The sequence below is a fragment of the Equus quagga genome, chromosome 11, assembly GCF_021613505.1.
Source record: "Equus quagga isolate Etosha38 chromosome 11, UCLA_HA_Equagga_1.0, whole genome shotgun sequence".
Classification (NCBI taxonomy): Eukaryota; Metazoa; Chordata; class Mammalia; order Perissodactyla; family Equidae; genus Equus; species Equus quagga.
Window position 1 is genome coordinate 6,584,773 of NC_060277.1, and position 12,256 is coordinate 6,597,028.

Below are 12,256 nucleotides of genomic sequence, written 5' to 3' on the forward strand. Positions count from 1 at the left end.
AAGAAGATACAACTATGTACTGGGGGGGGGGGGGCTTTGGAGAGAAAAAGGAAAAAATAAAATCTTAAAAAAAAAAAAAAAAAGTTTACCGTTCCGTGGCATTAAGTACATTTACACTTTAAAAAAATAAATAAATAAATAAATGAACTCCTGGCGTTTTGCTTTTTTAGTTCTTTTTATATGGACATGGAGAAGCAGTAAAATGAAGAGCATCTGTCTGATGATGCTTTCATTTTAGAATCTGTGCTTCGTGTGTCTGTGTGTTGGGGGGGGAGTCTAAAGTGAGAAAGGTATTCATCACTTTATTATGAAAGAAGATTGGAAAACAAATATTTTATATTCGTTTATGCTAAATAACGTTATCTGATATGATGCCCTTTATTTACAGTACTCCCGGAATCTTGAGTGCCTGACAACTGAAGATATTCTCTCTTTTCCCTCAGAAACGCGCGAAGGGCCAGGTGTTATTTGACAAAGTGTGCGAACATCTCAATCTCCTGGAGAAGGACTACTTCGGGCTTCTGTTCCAGGAAAACCCTGAGCAGAGAGTAAGTGAAGTGATTCCAAGTTTATTTATGTCTTCTTAGGAAGATATTATTTTGTTTTCTTAACCAGTGTAAAATTTAGTTTTAAAATAACTTATGTTTTTATTATGATGTATTTTATGTTCATTGTAGAAATTTGGTAAATATTGAAAACTTATATGAATCTCTGTCACTTTTTGCCATTGTGTCTGTGTATGCTTTTCCACTTACAAGCGGACAGACTGGAATGTCTTATCCTGCCTTAATTACTAGAGACTGAACAGATTTTAAAATCTTTGTGTTGAATTTTTAGCTCTTGAGTTCACCTGTATGCTAGGAGTTCAAGCGTGCCCAGAAGGCAGGGAAGGGGGCGGTTGGAAGGGATGTCAGGAGGACCCACGTGTGCTTGTCTGGAGCTTCGGGAGAGAGCGTTTGCCTTGCTGAGCAGACTGTGGTGGCTGTGTGGGGTGAAGGTGTTCCGTGCCCTGTGGTTGGGGGCAAAAAGGGGGTGGGCCTAGCCCGACTCAGGTGGTAGATTTGACCAGCCAGGACCCTGTGGACACCTGCCTGACATCAGGAGTGTGTTGATTGTTTCTGCTCCAGGAATTTCTTAGGACACTAAGCAGGAGCATCCCAGTCTCTAATGCTTAAGGCTAACTCCTGGGAACTTCAGGTCTTCTCAGTTTCATAGGTACATTAAAGAGAGAAATATTAACCACTTCTGGCAATTAAGACTTAACCTGTAGCCTTCCGTTTTAGTCAGTTCAGGCTTTTCTAACAAAGCACCGTAGACTGACCCTTATACAACAGACATATATTTCTGATAGTTCAGGAGGCTGGGAAGTGCAAGATCAAGGTGGCAGCAGAACCCGCTTCCTGGTTCATGGAGTGCCCTCTTGCTGTGTCTTCACATGGTGGAAGACAGGGAACTCTCTGAGCCTCTTTTATAAGGGCACTAATTCCATTAGCGAGAGCCCCACCTTCATGACCTAGTCACCTCCCAAAGGCCCCACCTCCAAATACTGTCATATTGAGGATTAGGTTTCAACATATGAATTTTGGGGAGGGCCACAAGCATTCAGTCTCCAGCACTTTCCTCATTGTTAAGATAGGACTTTTCTGCTTCACTTTCTGAGTCTTGGGACTTAACCCTAGTGGAGAAGATACTGAGTTTAGGAGTGAGGAATTAAGGTTTGGTCCAGGGTTGCACCCTACAGTGAAGCCCTTGTAGGTCCCTTAGATTGTTGCTGTGGACATACTAACTGTGGTCATTCTCTCTGAGGAGGCCCAGAGCACCTGGTCCCAGGAAAGGAGTTACTTTTCCAATATCTAACATTCACATCACAGTCAATAGAACATAGTCAGTGGATGAATATAGGCTGCAAATTTCGTTTTCCCTCATGCCATCGTTGTTTGTATTTATAAGTCCTGGTAATGAAATACAGAGTACTAAGGGTGATAATTATGTATAAATTAAGTTTTCTCAACTTGTTTAGTTTTAAATCCTTGATACCTAATTTGTGGTTAAATTCCACATTCAAACTAAAGACAATTAAATTGCATGCCTGCCTGCTGAATAGTATGTGCGTGTTCTTATTAGAACTGTGTTTAGAATACTTTTTGCAGAGTAATAACATATTAGACGTTTGACTAAATAAACGAGGCGCTATTTTTAGACTTTAAATTATAAGGTGGTCTTGATGATGTTTCCAACCACGTGCCCTTACTGTTGGCCCTCAAAGCTGCAAAAGAGAAAGCGACAGGAATTTGGCTATCATTATTCACTTTTTCTGAGATGACATGTTGGTAGACTCAGAGGAGTATCTAATCTTTGTAAAAAAGGAAAACCATCCAGTATGTTGTGAGATATGTAGAATAACGTGCTCTGTTAGGAGAAACGGGATATGCTACATTAAGGCATCTATTTTTTCCGAACACTAGATTTATATAAGAAAGGCTGGTATTTAGATAGTAAGATTCACTATTTTTTGTTTTGATGACTCTCAGTATATATGTCTAATCTATATCTTTCCCCTGAATCTCAGACTCATATACTTAACTGCCTACTGGGCACTACACTTAATTGTCTAAAAGCAAACAGGTCATCTTCCCCTCAAACTTCATCTGTTCCCTGAAGAGTGGGCACAAATTCTTTCCCCTTCTTAGACCTCTTCCCTTGTGCCTTTTCTACCTGCTGACAGCCCTCTCCTGGTTCTCTTTGTCCACAGTTCTTGCTTTGGTTTAGGCCCCTGCCATCTCTTGCTTTGACTGCTTTATTAGCCTCCAGTCCGGGGCCCCATGGTCATTCTGCACACTGCTGCTTGATTGAGCTCTCAGGAATGCATATCCGACCTTGGCACTCTCTGGCTTAAAACCATTTAATGGATACAGTCTATCCCTCTTAGTCTGGTTCATAAGGCTGTTGGTCATGTGACTTCAGTCTGTTCTTTAACTTCATTTCTCAGTAACCTCTCACACAGAGTCCATATTCAGTCCACACCAAATTTCTCTGCTGAAAGGAGGCTTGCCCGTCCATACTCTATCTGCCTGAACATACTATTCCTTACATTTAGAATGTCCTTCCCATTTTTTTGTATCTGAATGCCTGTTTTTCCTTAAGATCCAACTTAAGTATCCTACTCTGAGATTTTCCTTGATGGCTTTCCACCACCATGCCTCCTGCCCCCAACTCTGGGAGAGTTGCCTGTTCCTTCCATCTGCCATGTAGACATGTATAGCACAAACCTTTGTGTGTCAGTCTTTGTCCCCTTTATGCTAGCAACTTCTTGAGGATAGAGACTATAGCTTTTTATCCATGTAGCCTCAGTATATCTAGACATAACAAATATTTATTGGATACTACCTGTGTCCCATCTCATACCCATTAGGATGGCCACTATCAGAAAACCAGAAGATGACAGGTGTTGGCGAGGGTGTGAAGAAATTGGAACCCTTGTGCACTGGTGGTGGGAATGTAATATGGTGCAGCTATTGTGGAAAACAGTTTAGAGGTTACTCAAAAAATTATAAATAAAATTAGCATATGATCCAGCCATCTCATTTCTGGGTGTATATCCAAAAGAATTGAAAGCAGGACCTCAAGGAGATATTTACACACCATGTTCATGGCAGCATTACTCACAATAGCCAAGAGGTGGAAGCAACCCAAAATCCATTGATGGGTGAATTGGATAAACAAAATGTGTTATATATAAAATGTGAATGGAATATTATTGAGCCTCAAAAAAGAAGGAAATCCGATCACATTCTATATAACATGGATGAACCTTGAGGACATTGTCTTGTATTAGTCACAAAAAGACAAGTACTGTACGATTCCACTTATATGAGGTATCCATAGTCAAACTCATGGGAACAGAAGGTAGAATAGTGGTTACCAGGGACTGGGGGGGAGGGGGAATGGGGGAGCTGTTGTTCAGTGGGTGTAGAGTTTCAGTTTTGCGAGATGAAAAAGCTCTAGGATCTCTTGCACAACAGTGTGAATATAGTTAGCGCTGCTAAACTGTACACTAAAAAATGGTTAAGATGGTAAATTTTATGTATTTTTTACCACAATTTAAAAAAACATAATACATGTGTGTGCATATCAGTGTACTGCTGTGAATTTACCAATAAACAATTAAGAAGTAGACCCTGCCTTCATGGATGGTCCCCACTTACATTCTAGTTGAGGAGACAGAGTAAAAATCCGAATCACACGGTCACTAAGTTTGATTGCTGCTCTCCAGGAAAGATTCAGGGTACTGACAGGGAGGACTTCTTAGGGGTGAAAGAGGCTAAAGCAGAGACCCTGCAGTGCGAGTGGGCTTTGGCTGGGTGAAGGGACATGGGAAGCACCTGCCTAGGGCCCTGAGGCAGGATAGCTGCCTGCTTGAAAACTGAGAGAAGTCTGGTGCAGTTAGGGGGAAGAATGAAATTCTGCTGGGGAAAGGGACCGGGCGTTGCGAGGGGTCAGATCATGTAGGGCCATCTAGGCTATATGTTAAGGCTGGGAGATTTCCTTTCACCTAAGAAAGATGGTACATCATTGAAGGGCTGAAGCAGTGATGTGAGACGACCAGTTTTACCTTTGAAAAGGTCACTTTGGCTGATAGGGGGCCTCGGGTGGGAGGGAACTTGTGCAGAACTGCTCACCCAAAGCACAAAAGTGGCCTCATTTGGGTTGTAGTGAAAGCAGACAAGCAAACGATTGCAGAGAGATTTAGGAAGGAGGTAGAATCAGTCTGATGTTTGATGGGGTGTGAGAGGTGACAAACACCTGGGCTTCCAGGTGGATGGAGGTGCCATACAGTGGGAAGGGAGGGGACCCAGTTGGGAGATGGCAGAGTATATCACAAGTGTATTTTGAGACATGTTGAATTTTAGGTCAGATGACAACTTTTGAAAGAACAAGTGAATCAGTAAATTTGATTTTGGCTGTGCCTTGAAGAATGGCAGCCAGCGTGGAACAGACGCTGCAGGTGGAGTCTGTCTGAACAATACAGGTCGCACTGAGTGGTTTTATTTCCTGACAGGAATGTCGTATTATATTGAGGCTTGTAGTCAGGCATGCTTATTTATAACTTAACTTCTTTTTAAAGGAATCCAAGATGGCTTTTATCATAAAAATATCCCAAATAAGACAGACGTGACAATCAAGAGCTAATCGTTCTGGGACTTTCGCAGGGCAGCAGGCGCTGCTCTCGGCCCTGTACACATACTGTCTCAGAGTTCTTAGAACGACACTGGAAGGTTGGTATTATCAACCGCACTCGGTGGGTGTGGAAAGGTGAGGCATAGAGAAGTTAAATAATTCACCCAAGGTCACCTAGGCAATAAATGTTGAAGATAACATTCAAAACCAGGCAAACTAGGAAGGAAAAAAAGAGAAAATGCAATTATTCTAAACTTTCTGTCAGTCAAGATAAAAATGGGTATACTATTTTACAGCTATACTATACTGTTTTCCATTTGATAGTTATATATTTTCCAAATATACTATACTATTTTTACATTTTGTGCTATTTTCCAGCTATAACTGGAAAAGCAGAAGAATATCGTCTTGCCTTAGAGCAATTTTTCATCTTATCAAATTCTGAAAGTCATCCTACAAGACTTTATATGGGGGGTGTCGAAGGATGTTCCGGGTGGTGTTCCCAGGGTGAGTTTTCCAGTTGCTGTTTCTGCAGTGGCATCAGTAAACTTAAGGGATGACCTGGCTGTGTCTTCTCAGCAAGCACAGTGTTTTACCTTCTATCATGGGTTAATTTGAGGTGATTTGTGGGGAGTGCTGATGGAGATTATGGGAAAGGTATGCAAAGATCATGCTTTGGAAAGCCTTGTATCTTGTGCTAAGGAATCTAGATTTTTATCCTGATGTGTGAAGGGTTTTAAATAGGAAGAGACATAGTCAGATTTGTATTTTAGAAGAGTAACCTGTTCGTGGTGTGGGGAGAGATTACAGGGGACGGAGACCCAGGAAGGCCATCGTCTAGTCCATAGGTGATGGGAACTAGAGCAGTGACATTAGGAGTAAAGAAGTGGAGACGCTGAGTCGGTAATGTCTGCAGGGCTTTGTGACCGATTGACTCTGAGGTGTGAGGGTGAGGGAGAGGTTGAGGAAAGGTCCCGAGTTCCAGGCTTGGGTAATTGGGGAGCTTGTTGGAGACTTTTACACAGGGACTGGGAGAAGCAGCAGGAGTGTGTGGTTAGGGAGCAGAGATGGAATCTGATTTTCATTTCGCTAAGTTGGAAATGCTTGTAGGATATTGGCTAGATGGTGTTTGGGGGACCCAGGAGGTAGGTGAGGTCTGAGGAAGTTAACAGTAAAGAATTTGAGAGTGGGTATAAGCTATTATTTAAAGAAGCCTGGCTGTGAAGAGAAGGGCAGATGGGAAAGTGATATGAGAGGATATAGACTGGGCTGTCCAGTAGAACTTTCCACGGTGGTGAGATGTTCTCGACCCGTTTTGCCTAGTGTGGCAGCCACTAGCTACGTGTGGCTGTTGATCACTTGAAATATGGCTGGTGTGACTGAGGAGGTGAAGTTAAATTTTATTTACTTGTACAAATTTAAATTTAAGTAGCCTCTTGTGACCGATGGCTATTGTATATGACAGTGCAGAGTTTACTGAGGGTTTTGGGGTTGACAGATTTGCTTGGATGGAAAGTACTTCCACTTTGGCTACAGGAAAGCCCAGAAAAGGGTGAAGTTGGAGAGAGAGGAAAGTGATGATGATGGGAGGTTCTGTAGTCAAGAAGAGGATCAGCGTTGAATTAAGAGGGTGATCTCATCCCGAGTCTGCAAGAAGTAAGATAAGGAGTGATGCAGTTGTAAATAGATCTGAGGTAAGCAAACTGCAGTCTAGAATCTCTGGGAAATAGAGGGTAAAATCCTCTGCTCAGAGTCACTAGGGTAGCAGTGGGGACCCAGAGAAGCAGACTACTCAGGACAAGTGTGTGGCCTGCTGTTAACAGTCCAACTGAGATTGGAGACCATAAAATTGTGATGGCAGCAGAATATATTGGTGTGTGTTTTTCTCTAAGTGCCATCTGCAACCTAGGTGTGATAGTGGAGCAGTGGAGTGCTGAAAGGGTTCCCAGTTGGCACTGGTGGCTATGGTAACAGGACAAAAGATTGAGAATCTGGAGATGCTGATGAGATGGTGATCAAGCTGATTATTCACAGGACTGCAGGAGGGACATAACTGAAGCTGAAATGGGCTGATAGGCTGGGAGAAGGTGGCTGGAGCCAAGGGGTGAAAGTCCAAAGAAGTTGAAGAGCAGGTACAGTGGGAAGAAATGGGTAGAAAACTTAGAAGGAGCGGAAGTGATTGCATCTGAGAATGGGATGATGAAGTCTAATGGGGTGGAGAACCCAGTGTCATGACAAGACCGAGAGTTCAGCCATGGAAAAGGGTGGCTGAAGTTAAGGAGAGGCTAAGGGCATTAAGGCAGAGAATATTAAGATAAGGTTAAGTTTGGAGGGATTCTCCATAGGATTCTCATTGAAAAAAAATGCTAATGCTCAATAAGGAACTCATAATTCCTTATTTTACTTTGTAGTTTCTCTTATGAAATGCGAGATGAAAATGCCCACAAAATTAGGCACATACTTTATCTAGGCTTAACTATAGAATATTGGGAGAATAAACAGTGGAGTATCCTTCTGAAATAATTACTTTTCAGAAATTGAGTGTTCAGATGTAATTGGTAGTATCTTATTCATAAATCTGGTTTGCTTTCAAAACTTTTGTATTCTATCATTTTTTATTCCTTCTTGCTTATGTAGACAAGTCTAGTCCTCAAGACATCTAGGCAAAAGAACTCTTATTTTTCCAATACGGATTTGCGTGTTGTCCTAATTTTCCACAGAAAATTATTACTGTTGTATCAACTCAGCTTAATTGGTCCTATTTTGTTTGAAACCCATGCAGTTTCCATAATAGAATACAGAAATTTAGGCTGCTTTCTTTTTCATGCCAAATATTATCTGTATGTATAGCAGTTCCAGTCACTTATCATTTCAACATATTATAAAGTGAAAGGAAAAGCCATGGTTATTTGTATGAAACTTTTCCATGGAGAGAAAATCTAAAATTTCTTTTGATTTTAGTGTAGTACTGTGTCTCTCATGCTTGAGACCTGGAGTTGGAAGCCTTTCCGTTCACTCTGATTATGAAAATCTATCATTATTAGTATGAGAACTTTTTAATATCTGTTGAACTCTTCTGTAAACTTTACTATGGAAAATATTAAAAATATGTGGAATCAAGCAATGTGTTACTCTTTTATATGTGGAATTCCAAGTCCATATTACTTGTTGTATTTATATATAAATGGAACCATCAGTAAGGGTTTTGGACTCTCTTTAAAGGGAAAAATATTGTCTTGAATTTTTGATGTTAATAGAGTTTGGCATCTGGCCCAGGGATTATAATGTCACTTTGTTTCAAGCCATATTGAAAGAACAGTTTGTTAGAAATGTGGTTGATATCCACAGCTAACTTTATGAAAATTGATTAGTGTTTGCCTGATGGCCAGACCATTTCCCCTCAGAAACTAGAACTAAGAAGTCAAATATTAGACTGTTTGTCATATGTAAACTATCCCTTAATAAAATTCTATATTCAATCGAGTTACACCTTATACCACAGACATGCCTGATCATGAAACGCCTGGAGCTGTCACTAAAAATAGAGATTCTTCGGCTCCTTCCGTAAGGAATGCTTGAGATGGGCAATGAGTAAATCTGTCTTTTTAACAAATTTGTCAGATGGATCTTTCTCATCAGGCAAATTTTAGAAAAGCTTAGCTGGATAATTCTTTGACATGTCCCTAGAAGCACTTGGGCTAGTATACCGCTAATTATCTTCATGAGAAGGGATTGTGCCGTTCTATGCCTTGTCTTCATTTCCAGAAGGAGCCTTCACTGCAGTAGGGCAGCTGTGCAGAAAGGGCTGACGTTATCAGACAGTTTTCTCTAAGGAAAAAGGGTCTGATTTTTATTTCATCTGGCCCATGAATATAGTGGCTATATTTTGTGAACGCAGAGTCTGATTTATTAACTCTTTATGGATAGAAATACTCATTTAAATGTTAACTTCTTTAGTATATGTAACACATCACCTTTGGAAATAGAAAATTATGTGAAGAGGGATATATACCAGAAGGTGGTCAGCCAGTTTAATTTTATCAGTGCGAAAAACCCATCTATTAAAGGCACTGGGTGAAGCTCTTTGCATATGTACTTACTGTTCAAGAAGCTTTTGAATGAATGAATGGTTGAAAAGAACTACCTATGAGGTAGATATTGTGATCCTTATCTTACGGTTGAAAGAATCGAGGCTGACGGAAGCCAGGGGACGAGCCCAAGATTACAGAGTTGGTGGAAAGCCAGAACTGGACTCCATGTATTTCCGATTCCAATTCTATATGTGGCAGCCAAATCTTTGAAAAATGGAAATGATGCACCATCATCTGTCATGGTGTGTGTGTGTGCACACGCACATACCCAGTGCATTTATGTCATTCTCTGATGTCTTTTTCCATCTTTTTGTGTCTGCTTCTTGATTCATCCAGCACTCCTCGTGTCAAAATCAAGAAGTCTATTTTTATTAGTAAAGGGTTTCATGTCTACTATTTGTTTGTAATTGATAATGCAGATAATAGACTTCCTGTTCTTTTAAAAGTCGTATTAAGTCATTTTTTTGTTTTTTAACTATGAATTATGACCCTAGGCAGTAAAATTCTATCTTACAGTCTTAAGTACTCATAGGAGCTAATTATTCAAATAAAAATAAATGTTATTATTTATTATTATAAATATTATTATAAAAATAATAAAACTTGTGGTGTGTTAAGATGACCACAGCATGGGGAGGCAAGAGGCAAGCAATGGACAGATATCAGTCAGCAGATAGTAATTTAGTACTTATTGGTTGCCTGAAACTGCCAAGTACTATGGAGCCATGTGGTCTCTCCTGGCCCTTGCCAAGTTGTGCTGGAAGGGGAAGACATCTTCACTCCTTGGTGGTGTGGATGTGAGTGTGGCTAGTAAAGAGAAAACCAGGCCAAGGGAAGGAGTCGCTGCTGCTGCTGTTGGCTCACGTCAGGCGAACTCTGCCCTCATGGTCTTTGGATGGGTCTGAAAGAAAGAAGAGAAGCCTCTTGATAGTCTGTCTGGCAATGTTGTGAAAAGTGGTCCGAGGATGACACCAGGTCTGAATTTGGCTGGCAGGTGCACGGAAACTCATACCCCTGGGTCTCTGGAGCTCTGTTGACTCTCTCCATGCTGTGCAGAAGCTGTTGGGTAGTTTGTACAAGGAGTTGGTGCTTCAGGTGAGAATGAAGGTGCTGAACGGCTGGGACACAGGGTTACTCCTTGGGGTCACAGAAGATGATGTTGCTTCTAGCATCTTCCTTCTAGAACAGAGAGCTCTTTTGCTCTTCTGGAGCAGGCGTCTATACCAACTGTCACATAATAAACTGGAGATTGGAAGTGTCTGTCTCAGCCTTTAAGACCAGTAGTTTCTCCTCCACTCTCTTCTTTCTCTGTGTTAATGTTCTGAGGGTTTTTTTCTTTTCCTTTTCAGTTTGGCACCAGTTGTCTCCTATTCAGTCTTTTTTGCTGTGGTTGTTACTTCCTTGGATGAAATGCCACACACATTTGACCCTCCTTCGCCTCTCCCCAAACCCCTCCCCTGTCTGGGCTAGAGACTGAATGATGTGTTTTTCTCATTCTTGTGCACTCATCATAGCCGGCCATTTGTGGGCCAGCTGTTGTGTGGGACAGCAGCTGCAGGGCGTGGGAGCTGAATGCCAGGCTCTTTCTAAGGGGAGAATTTGAGCTGCTCCCTGACGTGGCACTGGAGGTACCCTTAGAAGGTCCCACTGGCCCTCACATCAACGGGGCATGCAGCTAGGACACCAGTAACAGGAAACTAGTCTAAGCTCTGCCAGCTCTGTGTGGAGAGGTTGGAGTTTAACCGGTGTTAGAAGAGAGCCAGGCACAGCGTGGATCCTTATGCCCTGAGTGCAAGCCGTGAACAGTGTAGTAAACCTGCAGGGGTCCCTGTGCTTGGCTTTCCAGGTGTCCTGTTGTTATTACTGTTGAAGAGTGTAAGCTCAGGTTCTGTGGCCCCAATTCCCAGTAGGTTCTTATTTTCTACATAGCAATAAGCATTTTAATTGTTAGCTTTACATATCTGAATAAAATTCTGTTTAACCACAGATGTTATAATACATTTATTTTGGGATGCTTTTAGAATAAATGAAACTTAGTTATTGTAAAGCCAATTATTTGAATCAGTTTATTGTATCTCAAAAACTGTATTTGTTCTTCTGTTAGTAGAGATAAAGTAAGGTGAACTTTAATAATGATTTGAAGATACTGTGGAAGAAGTATAAAAATAGATAAATATATATATATATACACACACACATTCTTTTTGGCTGGTTCTTTTGCTTGTAGCTTTGAAAGACAAATATTTAATGTTCTTAGGTGGGTTGAACCTAGTCGTTGAAATTTGGTCTTTTTTGCTTTAAGGTATGATAGTGGTTTCCTAGAATCTTTTTACGTTAACTTTCTCAAAGGGTAGAAATAAAGGGAAAGTGAAAAGGAGCTCCTGATGACTGTGCGTTCCAACTTGGAGTGAAGTTTCTAAAGGATGTTACACGAAGACCAGGAAGGAAGTAACCGACTCCAGGCTGGCAGGACTTCTCCACAGCGTTATAGGGAAAAGAAAGATTAAGGAGGAGGAGTCGGCTTTAGAAGTGGAGATAATTGTGTTTGATTGGGTGTCCATGCTTTTAACCAATAGTTTCCAGTGTACATTTTATCCTTCATGAGTAAGACCCAGTGCTTCTCCTTGACTGAGCTTTCATTTCCGTGTCCACAGGCGCTGTTTGCTGGCAATTCTATAGAATAAAGACTCTCTGTAGATAGATTGTGTACCATTTGGATACATGTTTGATTTCAGATCCAAGAAAAGAGGCCCAAGAGAACCCCTGAAAAGTGTTCTAATATTTTTATACTTTATTTTAACACACGTACATTCAGAAACATGTCAATACTTAGCTCAGTGTAATGCTAATAGGTAAAAGCTACTTCGAATATAGGACTTTATTAAAATATGTTTACACTTAAATAGATATGTGAACTGTACATTCTTCCATTTTGGATCCTGGAATATTTCTCATGGGTTAATTAACCTTTTTTTTCCTTCCCCTAC

At 41.0% G+C, this 12,256-nt stretch overlaps 1 protein-coding gene across 13 annotated transcripts in view; it reads left to right on the top strand.

Moving 5' to 3' along the window:
* The window catches only part of EPB41L2 (erythrocyte membrane protein band 4.1 like 2), a 203,543-nt gene that overhangs the window by 125,257 nt on the left and 66,030 nt on the right, over positions 1–12,256 (top strand). For all 13 annotated transcript variants that reach the window (XM_046677718.1, XM_046677728.1, XM_046677726.1 and 10 more), the window contains one exon: positions 444–548. In XM_046677718.1, the coding sequence (XP_046533674.1) occupies positions 444–548 (105 nt within the window). The remainder of the gene's footprint in view (positions 1–443; positions 549–12,256) is intronic.